This window comes from Urocitellus parryii, chromosome 7 (genome assembly GCF_045843805.1).
Source record: "Urocitellus parryii isolate mUroPar1 chromosome 7, mUroPar1.hap1, whole genome shotgun sequence".
Classification (NCBI taxonomy): Eukaryota; Metazoa; Chordata; class Mammalia; order Rodentia; family Sciuridae; genus Urocitellus; species Urocitellus parryii.
In genome coordinates, this window is record NC_135537.1 from 119,920,027 (window position 1) to 119,932,332 (window position 12,306).

Here is a 12,306-nt window from a genome sequence, read left to right on the forward strand (position 1 = left end):
AACATTATTGAACTTGAGAAAAATGTGCAACACAATGAAGCATGTTGGTCTGGAAGTTCTCTGTGGGTATCGGATGACTTCTCACCACCTCTGAGCCCGCCAAATACTAATAGATTAAAACAAACCATGCTTAATTCAGTTATCACTTCACACCAAAGACAATGTTCAGGTTTTAATATCATCATGTATTCACTGCCAATGCATTCCCAATTATTATTTTAGAAACCAAAGCTAGGCAGTCACATATTTCCCTACTTAAAAAAAAAATAGCTCTGGTAATTTCAGATCATGTGGATTCAGTTCTTTCCTCCAAATTCAGTAAGAGGATATTATGGTTTAGATAGGAGGTATCCCCCAAAAGCTCATATGTGAGACAAAACAAGAACTTTCAGAGGTGAACTGATTGGGTTAAAAAAGCCTTAGCCCTATCAATGCATTAATCCACTTGAATGGATTAACTGGGCGGTAACCATAGGCAAGTAGGGTGTGGCTAGAGGAGGTGGATCACTGGGTGTGTGCCTTTGAGGTTTATATTTTGCCCTTGTTAAGTGGAGTTTTGTCTCTGTTTCCTGATATCATGCCCTGAACTGCTTCCCTCTACCACACCATTCTATCATGATGTTCTACCTCACCTGTGGCTCAGAGCAATGGAGCTGGCCGTCTATACACCGAGACCTCTGAAACTGTAAAAAACTCCCAAATAAGCTTTTCCTCCTTTAATTGTTCTTGTCAGGTCTTTTGGTCACAGTAACAAAAAAAAGCTAACTAAAACAAGGGATAAAGAGATGTCTTGCCCCACCTTCCTTCTGCACTGTCCACATTGATTTCCCCTCCCATACCCTATGGGAATACCTACAAGATATGGATAAGATATACCAAAGATTATGGCAGGTGGGAGGCAGGGGCTACAGAAGAAGGTAAGGATGATAAGGAGAGCACTGGCCAGTTGCCATGCCCCTTGGTGAGCACAGAAGGGTGCTATTCTATGTCCTACTGGGTCCAGGTGCCATGTTGCTGACCGGCCACTTTCCCACTTCACCCCAATCTCTCCAGGATGGCCACAGGAGGATGACCTTCCTATTGCAGTCTCACTGTCAGGGTCTTGCCGAGGCAAAGGGCTATCACTAAAAGAACAGAACAGATCTACAAAAGGGACATTTCCAAATGCTTCTTCGGTGGTCCTTGCTGTCACTCCTCTGAAGAAGTGAAAACTGGACGGGTAAATCAGGGAGAGGAGTAGAAAGGACATTTTGTTGTGCTGGGTATGGCAATGGGGACCATCACCTGCATGGGCAAGAGGGGCATGACCAGGCAGCCTTGGGCTCCTGGCTGAGGCTGGGGCTGGGGCTGGGGCTGGAGCTGGAGGCTACTGTGTGTCCAGCCCTGCTTTCTCTAACCAAGGGTAGAACTGAAGTGGAAAACTCCAGAATTCCAGAGTCAAATTTCAGTGTTCTCTGAGGGTCATTTCCTGGTCGGTAACTGCTCTGCCTGCCCAGATCTGATGGATTAAAACAAACCATATTTAAATCAGTTACACTTCACCCAAAGACAACCTTCAAGTTTTGATATAATCATTTATTGATTACCAGTATATTCCCAATTATTATTTTTGAAATAAAGCTTACCAATCACTCCAAGCTTGGCCACAAACATCAGTGAGATCCCAATGGGGAGACCAATCACGTAATACCCAATGGCGTTAACAATGGCTCCCACCTTCTGACTTCCAGTTCCCCGCAGAACGCCACCACTCGTACACTGTGGGCAGGTAACATCTCATCAGTGTGAACACTACTGGTGCTTTTGAAAGACTCCCCACCTCCCAAGCATGGACCAGATATTTCATGCCACTCAGACTTAAAAATCCATGAACGTGTGACAATATCCTGCAGAAGGAACCATGACAATAGTACTTCCTACCCTAACTCCTCTTCTCAGTTGAAATTTACCATCATCAGAAGAAACACATAATGTAGATCATGAAAGTTCTTAAGGGCACAACACTCACAGCAAGTCCTTCAAAGAGGTGGGACACAGCATAAATTGGAACCACCTGAGCCACCAGAGCAACGATGTCTCTGTTCAGAAAATAAAGCACATGGTGATTAGTGGAACACAAATATGTGGGAAAGGAGAACTACGCAGTTTCCAGGTGGTGGGACTTTGCTCCTGTCTCAGTTCAGCAGCACAGTTCAACCTTTGTCTTGCAGACATGGCCCATGCATTCCAGCCAATAGCTTCTATGCAGGGACAATGCTACAGGTGCTTGGCCCAAAGAAGAAGCAAACTGCATGTTGTAGGACATGACTTTTTTTTCCCCAATGCTGGAGATCCAACTCAGGATCTTGCACATGCTGGGCAAGTGTTTTACCACTAAGCTATATCCCCAGCTCTATCTTATAATTTTTAGAGGGAAACTCTATCTTATAATTTTTAGGGGGAAAATTCTATTTATATATATAATTGCTAAATAAAAGCAGGCAAATGTAATTGAATGTAGTTGATCACATAAACCAATTCAATGACTTGGTACTCCACTGCCTGCAAAAACTAAAGCTTACATTTTACCGTCATCCTTCTAAAATGATTCCTTAGACCAGGCACTATGGTGCACCCCTGTGTTCCCAGCTACTCAGGAGGCTGAGGCAGAAGGATCCTAAGTTCAAAGCCAGCCTGGGCAACTTAGCAAACCCCTAATGCAAAAAAATAAAAAGAATAAGAAAAGAAAGTGGTTGGGGCTGTGGCCCAGCGGTAGAGTGCTTGTCTAGCACATTTGAGGCCCTGGGTTCGATCCTCAACCCACATAAAAATAAAGGTATTTTAAAAATGTAAATATATATATAAAGAAAGAAAGAAAGAAAAAACTGAGTATGTTGGTGCACAACCGTAATCCTAGTGACTTGGTGGGCTCTCAGGTAGGAGGATTACAAGTTCGAGGCCAGCTTCAGCTATATAGTGAGGCTCTACGCAACTTAGCAAGATCTTGTCTCAAAATAAAAAGTAAAAAGGGCTCAGTAGTAACTCAGTAGTAAAGCCCCCACCCCTGAATTTTGGTCCCCCAGCACCAAAATAAATTTTAAAAGTAAATAAATAAAATTTAAAAATTTAAAAGTGGATGCTGAAGATGGGTCTCAGAGGCAGAACACTTCTAGGTTCAATCCCACAGTGGATAAAGCATTACAGAGTTAAGGTGCTCTCTATCGGAGCTGAAGGTATAGTTCAGTGGTACAGCACCTACCCAGCATGTGTGAGGCTATGAGTTTGATCCCCAGCATCACCAAAAAATGAACAAAAAAGTGCTTTCTATGGAACCAAGTTTAGTAAGTTTTACAGCCTTAGATACATTCTGCAGAATTATCCTTAGATCCTACAAAGGGGCTTTAATTTCTAATGCTAGAATAGATGATTCCCCCCCACCTTCCAAGGGAAGGAGGAGTCACTTGGGATCTAACTCAAGTGCTCTTTACCACTGAGTTACATCCCTTTTTATTTAATTTTTTTTTTTTTTGATACATTGCCTCAGCTAAGTTGTTGAGACTGGTCCCGGACTTGTGATTCTCCTGAGTCACTGGAATGACAGGCATGTGCCACCGTGCCCCCTAGAGAGACAGATTTAAAAGCCCACATGTGACAGGAAGCAAGAAAAATTCTATCACTGACCTAGGGAGGGAAGAAATCCATCATACCCTTCAGTGGACTGGTCACAAATAAGCCCATATTATTGCATGACAATAAATATTTGTTAAATGAATGAATAAATGTGGAATCTAGCACTGAACAAAATAATCACTTCTTTTTTTTTTAAAGAGAGAGTGAGAGAGAGAGAATTTTTTAATATTTATTTTTTAGTTCTCGGCGGACACAACATCTTTGTTGGTATGTGGTACTGAGGATCGAACCAGGGCTGCACACATGCCAGGCGAGCACGCTACCGCTTGAGCCACATCCCCAGCCCAGGATAATCGCTTCTTCAGAAAGGACAGGAACATAGTTCATTTACTAAAATTTAATGTCTGAATAGGGAAAATTTGCAGATGATTAAAGAAATCAAACAACAGGAAAAGGAGAGTGAGAAGCCTTATGGCCACAGTCTTCCAATCCACCCCATTACTACCCTGTCCTCCAGGTAACAATTATTTCTACTTTGTGTATTTGTCCAGTTTTAATGAAAATATAAGCAAATACAAATGGATATTCTTAATTTCTGTACACTATCACTTCACAAAAAGCATTCTGTACATGATCTGCATCTTGCCGTTTCCACCTCTCATCTTCACCTTTCCTATTCTACCAAAAATATATTATTTTCACTGTGTTGTTCAATTCTTGCCTACTAATACTTTATTTTGGATTTTTATTTCTCTTCCTTTTGGGTGCTGGGGATTGAATCCAGGGTGCTGTGCAGCCTAAGCTTGCATGCTGGGCACACCCAAGGAGCACACCCCTGGCTCTTTATTTTGAATTTTTAAATCCATATTAATAAGTGAGAATGGTTTAATTTTCTTTTTTTTAATGTGCAAATTTTGTCAGATTCTGGAGCCACTTTTATGTTTGCTTCATAAACAGAATGCTGAAATTCCATTTTTCTGTGCTGAGGAATAGTTTAAACATGACTGGAATTTTATCTACATTTTAAAGACTGGATAAAATTCTCCTTTGGGACCCTCTGGAACTAATGCTTTTTTGGCATTTTAAGTTACTGTCTCTTATTTCTCATAAGGAAATCACCATGTTTAGATTTTTCAATCCCTTTTTGGGGTAATTTTTTAATGTCTATATTTTTCTAGTTGTTGATGAACCTTTATTTTATTTTATTTGTGGTGCTGAAAATCGAACCCAGTGCCTCACACATGCTAGGCAAGTGCTCTACTACTGAGCCACAACCCCTGCTCTTCTTGAGTAAATTTTGATCAATTATTTTCTTAGAGAATTGTCTATTTCTTCCAGTTCTTAAAAATTCTCTTGCAAAAATAAAAACGTGCAAACTGATTTCTCTCATGGATTTTTTTTTTTTTAAAAAAGATGATGATTTGCAGTAATTCACTCCTCTCTTACTGTGTAGAGGGACTTTCTCCTTCTCTCTCTCCTGAGGTTAAACAGGCCCTGCTTCATTTATATCAATGATTTTGCTCATTTCAGTTGCTTCTTGGCTCCGTAGTGACAGCAACACATTCTGAGAAACACCATTGTTAGCTGATGTCGCCATTGTGCGAACATCTCAGAATGAACAAATTTACGCAAACCTGATGGTGAACCCTACTACACACCTTGGTTAAATAGTGTGTGTGTGTGTGTGTGTGTGTGTGTGTGCAGTATAGCCTATTACTCCTATGGCTCCTAGGGCCATGATAAAGACAACAGTATGAGAAAAGAATGCAATCAAGAGAAGCAGGGCCTAGGTGGTGCATGGGGCTCTGCTGACATAATACTGCTTCGTGGGAAACCTTTACAAGTAGGAGTGCACTCTAAAATAATGGTTAAAAGTGCAGTGTGATAAATACATAAACCAATAATATAAAGTCAGTTATTATAATTATCAAGTATTATGTAATATAGATCAAGTTATTATGTAATATATACATATACTTTTATACAAGTGGCAGAGCATTACCACAAACATGTGAGTGGTGACAGCTGTGGCATCGAGAGGCCCTAGAACAGGTATCTTCAGCTCTTTTATAATCTGACGGGTCATATATTCAGTCCATCATTGACCAAAATGTCATTATGTTGCATATGATGGTATTTTGATATTTGCGTTTCCTGTGTCTCCTAATCTCAAAGATACAGTTTTTAAGTATTTTTTTTTCATCCTTTTTCCTGCTCTGTGTGGTTTTCAGAAGTGGACAGAATGCAATCCCCCACATTCCCAATGGAACCATCAGTGTATCCTGTATTTCCAGTAAAGTTAATTCTGATTCCCTTTGAGAAAAATGAGAACTATTTATGATTGCCTTCCTTATTCATCCCAAAATGGAAAATCTGTAATACAATGGCAGAGGATGAAAAAAAAAAACTATCTGGATATAGAAGATAAATATCTGAAGAGTAAACTGAAAGTTTGTTCTGCCCACTCCAATGGCTTTTTGAAACCATGGAGCAAAAACCAATTTGCCATTTGGAATTGCTAACAAGGGATCCCAAATAAGAAGTATTCCCATGGTATTTCTGTACAGTTAGAATGTACCAGCTAGTCTCATCAATGAAGAAAGGAAAAATCTGCAAAGCAGAAAGGTATTTATCACACTCCAGAATTCTTCAGCAATCAATCTAATACTGTGATTCCTTTTATCCCCAGCCCTATTTTGTATTTTATTTAGAGACAGGGTCTCACTGAGTTGCTTAGTGCCTTGCCGTTGCTGAGGCTGGCTTTGAACTCATGAACCTCCTACTGCACCCAGCCTATACTGTGATTTCTGAGGTAGCTTATGAGTGAAATTTTGACTTCCATCTGATTTGGCAAAAATATTGTGCATATTCTATAAACCTGTCAGTTTGGCAGATACAAGATGATTCGTGTCATTGGAGCCAAGATAATTGTTGAGTAGCCCTAATCAGAAATATTACACCAGAAGTGTTCCAGATTATTTTTCAGATTTTAAAATATTTGCATATACATAATGAGGCATCTTGGTACGGGACTTAAATTTAAACACAAAATTCATGGATGTTTCATAGATACCTCATACACATAGGCTAAAGGTAATTTTTTTTTGTACCCTTAACTACTAAGCTTCATTCTCAGCCCTTTTTATTTTTTGATTTTGGGACAGGGTCTCACTAAGTTGCTTAGGCCTTACAAATTTGCTGAGGCTGGCCTTGAACTTGTGATCCCCCTGCCACAGCTTCCGGAGTCACTGAGATTATAGGCATGTGCTACCACCCCCAGCCTGAAGATAATTTTATGCAATATTTTAGAGTGCCTAGATTTTGCCTGCTAGCTGTCACGTGAGGTGAGGTATAGAATTTTCCACTGTGGCATCATGCTGGTGCTCCGAAGGTTTCAGACTCTGGAATATGTCTGATTTGAATTTTGGAATGCTATAATCACCTGAAAATGTATTCAATAGTAACAAAAAACATTTTTTTTTAAAAAAAAAAAGACATGACCATCAGAAGGGTAATACCACTACCAATATCCATTAAACTGACATTCTAGAATATAAACAGGCTTCCACATCTAATCAGTAGAGTTTCTGATCTTGCAAAAGACTCAGACCCATCCTGAGATGCAGCTAGCCCAGGCTCCCACCCCCCCCACGACAGCAACTCTTTCGCACAGATTTTACCTTTCAAGAAAATCCTGGCACTCACCGGTCAGTAGTGAAAATGTATCCCACGAGGTCCTTACAGCTTAACAGCAGGACACAAAATGTTATAGCAAAGAGCTCTGGAGGTGAGAGGGAAAAAACAGCACAGTGAACAAGGAGGCCCGAAGGACACAGGAGCACCTGGGTTTCATGTACAGAGGCTACAGGCACTGTGAGGCTCATGCACGGGGCCAAGGGGTCTAAGCACCTGTGACCAGCAGGGAAACCACAGAGGACTTCTTTGCCTGCTCAATGTTGCCAGCACCCAAAGCATTTCCTACCCGGACGTTGGCAGCCACACTGAAGCCCGCAGGGATCTAAAATGAAAAGGAAGCCTACAACAACAAAACTGTAAAATGAGAACAAGAAACAGAGAAGCAACTTGGTGCCTCATATCTCCAAGGCAAAACTTGGTCCTATAAGTTCTGTAACCTAATTTGCAAATGGCCTTGGTCCTGCTGGGATGCCCAGGGCTAATGTGGAACCTGGATCCTCAAGATAATGATGCTCATCACACTCTGGACTTTTCTATGAGTTTCTGAACCTCTGCCAGAGGAGGATCCCACAATCACAAACCTCCTCTGGGTATGGGGGAAGGGGAAGGGGATGAGCTATCCAGAGCCCACACGAGTGTCTGTTCTGAAAGAGCATCAAGGGATTAAGTTTAGAAGACAGAAACTTGGTACCAAAGGAAGCATAAGGAAACCGAATTGGCACTGTAGTTACGAATCAGGATTCTGAAGTCAGACAGCCTGCGTTCAAATCTCTTGTGACCCCGAGTAAGTTACTCCCACCTCTCTAGACCTCTGCTTTGCGATCTCAAGTTACTTCGACTTTCTGGACCTTCATTATTTTATCTGTAAAAAGGCTTCAGTGATGGAACCTACCGGACAGGGATACTGTGGGTCTTTACTGAGTCCATACCTGCTCACTGCTTAAGACAGCGTCTCACAGTTAGTAACTGCTCAATGCAATTTACCGTGACTATTATCTATAAATTTTCCACTTGGCAAATATTAATAAAGAAAAAAGATTCATCACTCTATAAAAGTTGCTATATAGTCAGGATAACTAAGGATGGGGTTACAGAAAATCTAATACACAGATTGAGGAAGGATTGAGAGATGTAAAAGAAATGGAAGACAGTCCCCACCTAAAGCTCATGAAAGGGACAGAGATCTTGCAACAAATGATTTCTTCACCATAAAGGAAGATATAGAGACACAAGAGGGAGAAATCTGGCAGGCACCACCTTGACTAAGCAACCCAAATTAACATCACCAATGATAGAACCATCAATATCATGTGCCTCCTGATACAAGGTCCTGAAATGCACATGGCATCGCTTCTATAATATTCCTGCCCAAAATGGATGTTAGTCTGAATCTATTTATGAGAAGATAGGTAGAACACACAGTCAAGGAAGACAGAGAAAGTCTAAGGATTTGATCGATTTGTTCCAGATTAAAGAACTCTAAAGAGACATGTCACCCTAATGTCAAAGGAAATAAACAGTTATAGAGGAGATTATTGGGACAATTGGTGGCATTTAATTATGGACCTTGCAGATAAATAAACAGGCAGGTAGGTAGATAAATAGACAGACAGGCAGAGCCAGCAAACGGAGCAAAATGTGAACAGTTGTTGAAGTAGAAATGTAAATTCTTACAAGCCTGTTGGAAAGAATATGCAACACATGCAAAGGACTTGAAATTGTACATTAAGTGTCACTTGGTACAAATTTAAAGAAACAATCGAGCAAGTACACAGAGACGTTCATCCTAGGATGTTCATTGAGGTGTCCATTATATACATAGCCAAATGGAGGAGAGAATGTAACCCTAATGCCACAAAAAACTCAAAGCATCTTTGCTGGTTTTAGTCTCTTTCCACATTACAAACGCCCCTTTCCATCGTGTGTGTGTGTGTGTGTGTGTGTGTGTGTGTGTGTTATGCCGGCGATGGAACCCAGGAACTAGCAAGTGCTAGGCAAGCACCCTACCAATGGAGCTTCACCCCCAAACCCTGTCTTTAATTTTATATTTCTAAAGTGATAACTTGCTATAGAAGAGAGTCAGTCCTTCAGAATAGGCAATGGATGTTTTCCGTAAATCAAAGTCACAGAAAATCCTCAAATGACTGGAGTTCCTCAAACAATTGGAAATCCTGCTTCCCATTCTTAGGAGGACCCACTATGATTTAGGAGGCTTCAGAACCAAGCAGTTGGGCGTGGTAAGTAACTTAGCCTTTATGGCCGTATGCTCTGTTTCTTCTCACCTGGCCCCTCAAGGCACTCCTGTTGTGACAACTAAAAAGATTCTAAATGTGTGAAAATACAATCAAACCTGTCCAACTTGAATTGTGATAGAAACAGAAAGCTAGAAGATTGTTATGATTTGGATATGTGTTAATGCTAGAGGTTATGGGAGCTGTAACCCAATCAGTGGATTAATCCATTTGATGGATTAAGAACTTGAAAAGACAACTATACTGGGTAGTAACTGTAAGCAGCTGGACCATGGCTAGAGAAGGAGGGTCACTGGGAGCATGCCCTTATTAAGGATTATATCTTGTCCCCTGGCTCCCTCTTCTCTTTCTGGTCCCATGAGGCAGCTTTCCTTCATCACGCCCTCTATCATGATGCTCTTGGGCCCAGCGCAATGGAATCGGCTGTCCGTGGGCTGAACCCCTGAAACCATGAACCCAAAATAAACTTTTCCTCCTCTAAGTTCTTCTTGTCAGGTTTTTGGTCACAGCAATGAAAAGCTGACACATAGATCATTTGGAGTTTCTGCCTAACTCCCGCTTCAGCTCACCGGGAAGATCCAGCCATACCATAAGGACCCTCCTGGGCTTTCGGATAACATTCATCAATCATTTCACAAATCACTTACATCACGAAGGCTGTGTCCATCAAAGAACGCCACCTGCAGAATTAATTACCAAGCCAGGGGAACACCTCGCATGTCCACATGGTGGCACTCACTTACCATGTACACGATGACGGCTAGCTCGTACACGATGGACTGAGCTCCCAGCTCCACCATGCCAAGGATACCTGGGGAATCAAGAAAGCTGACACCTTGCTTTTGGACCGATCTCCCCAATCCCCTGAACCCTACCCACCCGGTTTTCACAAATCATCCCTATACAGACCACTCAGGAAGCTCCCAATCTCGTAGGCCCACCACTCGATGCACAGCATGAGCATGCTTGGGATCGCCAGGCGCAGGAAGGAGGCCCAGTCCTGCAGGCACTCCAGGGACCACCCTGCAGGCACACACACACACACACACACACACATTTCCAGCATTATCTGGCCAGCGGGCTGCACTCAGCCCAAGGCAAAGGCTCATCCACATTAGAAGACAAAAGGCAGTCGTACCTCCCCATGTAGCTTGATGCAGTTTCCTCCCAAGGATGTAGAGAAAGAGGAGAAGAGCCAGGGTGAACTGAGCAATCATATTGGCCAATGCAGAACCCCTGGAAAAGACAGTCCCTGTAAGGGCAGGCACCTGTGCTTCACCTTCTCCAAGCCTTCCTCAGTGAGGAGGGAAGCTATGCCCCTTGTTGTACTCTCTCCAGCAGGTTCCAAGGTTATCTTCCCAGGACAGCACATCCCTCCATCCCCAATAGGGTTTTCCAGAGTAGCAGAAGGAGGCTACACAAGGAACAGCAAGTGCCCACCCTTCTTCCCTGGACTCACATCACCCCAAGATGCAGTTGATGGAGAAACAGGTAGTTGGCAAGGGCATTGACAAGGTTAGCGGCAACTCCCGTCAGGATCTGGGGCAGAACAATTCCCTGGAACAAGGAGACAACATGGGCCACACTTACCAGACACTCTCCAGCTAGCCTGCTCAGCTGGGTGTCTACTTCTGGTGTAGCAGGAGGGGTTAACTGGGGTGCAGTATTAGGTCCCTGCTACTCCTACCTCCCCACTCTCCCGGTCCCTCCTCTTGCTTCTCTTTCTAAAGCATGAAGTGAAGAGCTCTAACCACAGAGAGATGTACTGGGCAAGAAATGTGGAGAAAGCAGAGAGAAGAGAAATGGCTCATCTCCAAAGGTTCCAGGATGCAGGAGCTGACAGGTTTTTAAAAAGGCACTTCTACACTGGACGGTGTGTGAAAGTGCAATACTCTCTCAACCAAAATGGAAATTCAGAAAAATCGACCAAAGGAGATCTTGTGAAACTAGTGTTTCTTTCTGGAGGTGTGTGGAACAGACTATATCATAGCTGACTCTGAAAAACAGGGGCAGGAAAAATTTCCAGCCTATTTGGGTATTTCAAATGCAGACTTAGGGGCTAGGGTATAGCTCAGCGGGGGAGCACTTGCCTAGCATGTTTGAAGCCCTGGGTTCAGTTCCTAGGGGGAAAGTAGCAAATCAAATGAAGACTTAGCACATGGACATAAAATAACATTTTATGGATGTCAAAATCTGTCCTGCCACGTAAGGATAGAAGAACAGAATACGTAGGCTGCAAAGACAAGAGGGAACACTATTGCTCCCAAAGTCTCATTGCTCCCATAAACATGTCTTTCTTCTTCTTTTTTTTTTTTTTTTCTTTGAATGACTGCTGCTTTCTTACACACTGAGAAATTTTCTTCTCAAAATCAAAGTCTGTAAGAAATGTTGCTGTTTGGAATGATCTCAGTAAAAAGAAAACATCCCACTCTTCCTTTTGACTTTAACACAAAAGCATCTTTCGGGGTTGAGGGTGAAGCTCATGGGTAGAGCACTCCCTAGAATGTACAAGACCCTGGGTTCCATCCCCTGCACCATAAAAGGAAAAAGAAAGTAGCTTCAATTTCCACCCAACGTGCAGAACCTCACATGAGTCCCTGGATGTAGTGGATTACAGCCACCTGCCTCCTACATCCACCATAGCTTTACAGTTTCAGGAGGAGGAGGACCTGGGTCCATGTGACAGTCTAGACTTGATGCTGGTCCTTCCCTCAGAGCCCTATTCTGTTCTAAGCCTACCAATCACCGC

At 42.4% G+C, this 12,306-nt stretch overlaps 1 protein-coding gene across 1 annotated transcript in view; it reads right to left on the bottom strand.

Annotated features, from left to right (window-relative positions):
- Positions 1-12,306, bottom strand: part of LOC113175944 (multidrug and toxin extrusion protein 1-like) — a 38,301-nt gene that overhangs the window by 10,358 nt on the left and 15,637 nt on the right. The window contains exons 7-14 of the mRNA XM_026380328.2: positions 11,017-11,114; positions 10,696-10,793; positions 10,467-10,580; positions 10,301-10,368; positions 7,519-7,627; positions 7,315-7,390; positions 2,009-2,078; positions 1,626-1,758 (exon numbers count right to left, since the gene is read on the bottom strand). Coding sequence (XP_026236113.2) covers positions 1,626-1,758; positions 2,009-2,078; positions 7,315-7,390; positions 7,519-7,627; positions 10,301-10,368; positions 10,467-10,580; positions 10,696-10,793; positions 11,017-11,114 — 766 coding nt within the window. The remainder of the gene's footprint in view (positions 1-1,625; positions 1,759-2,008; positions 2,079-7,314; positions 7,391-7,518; positions 7,628-10,300; positions 10,369-10,466; positions 10,581-10,695; positions 10,794-11,016; positions 11,115-12,306) is intronic.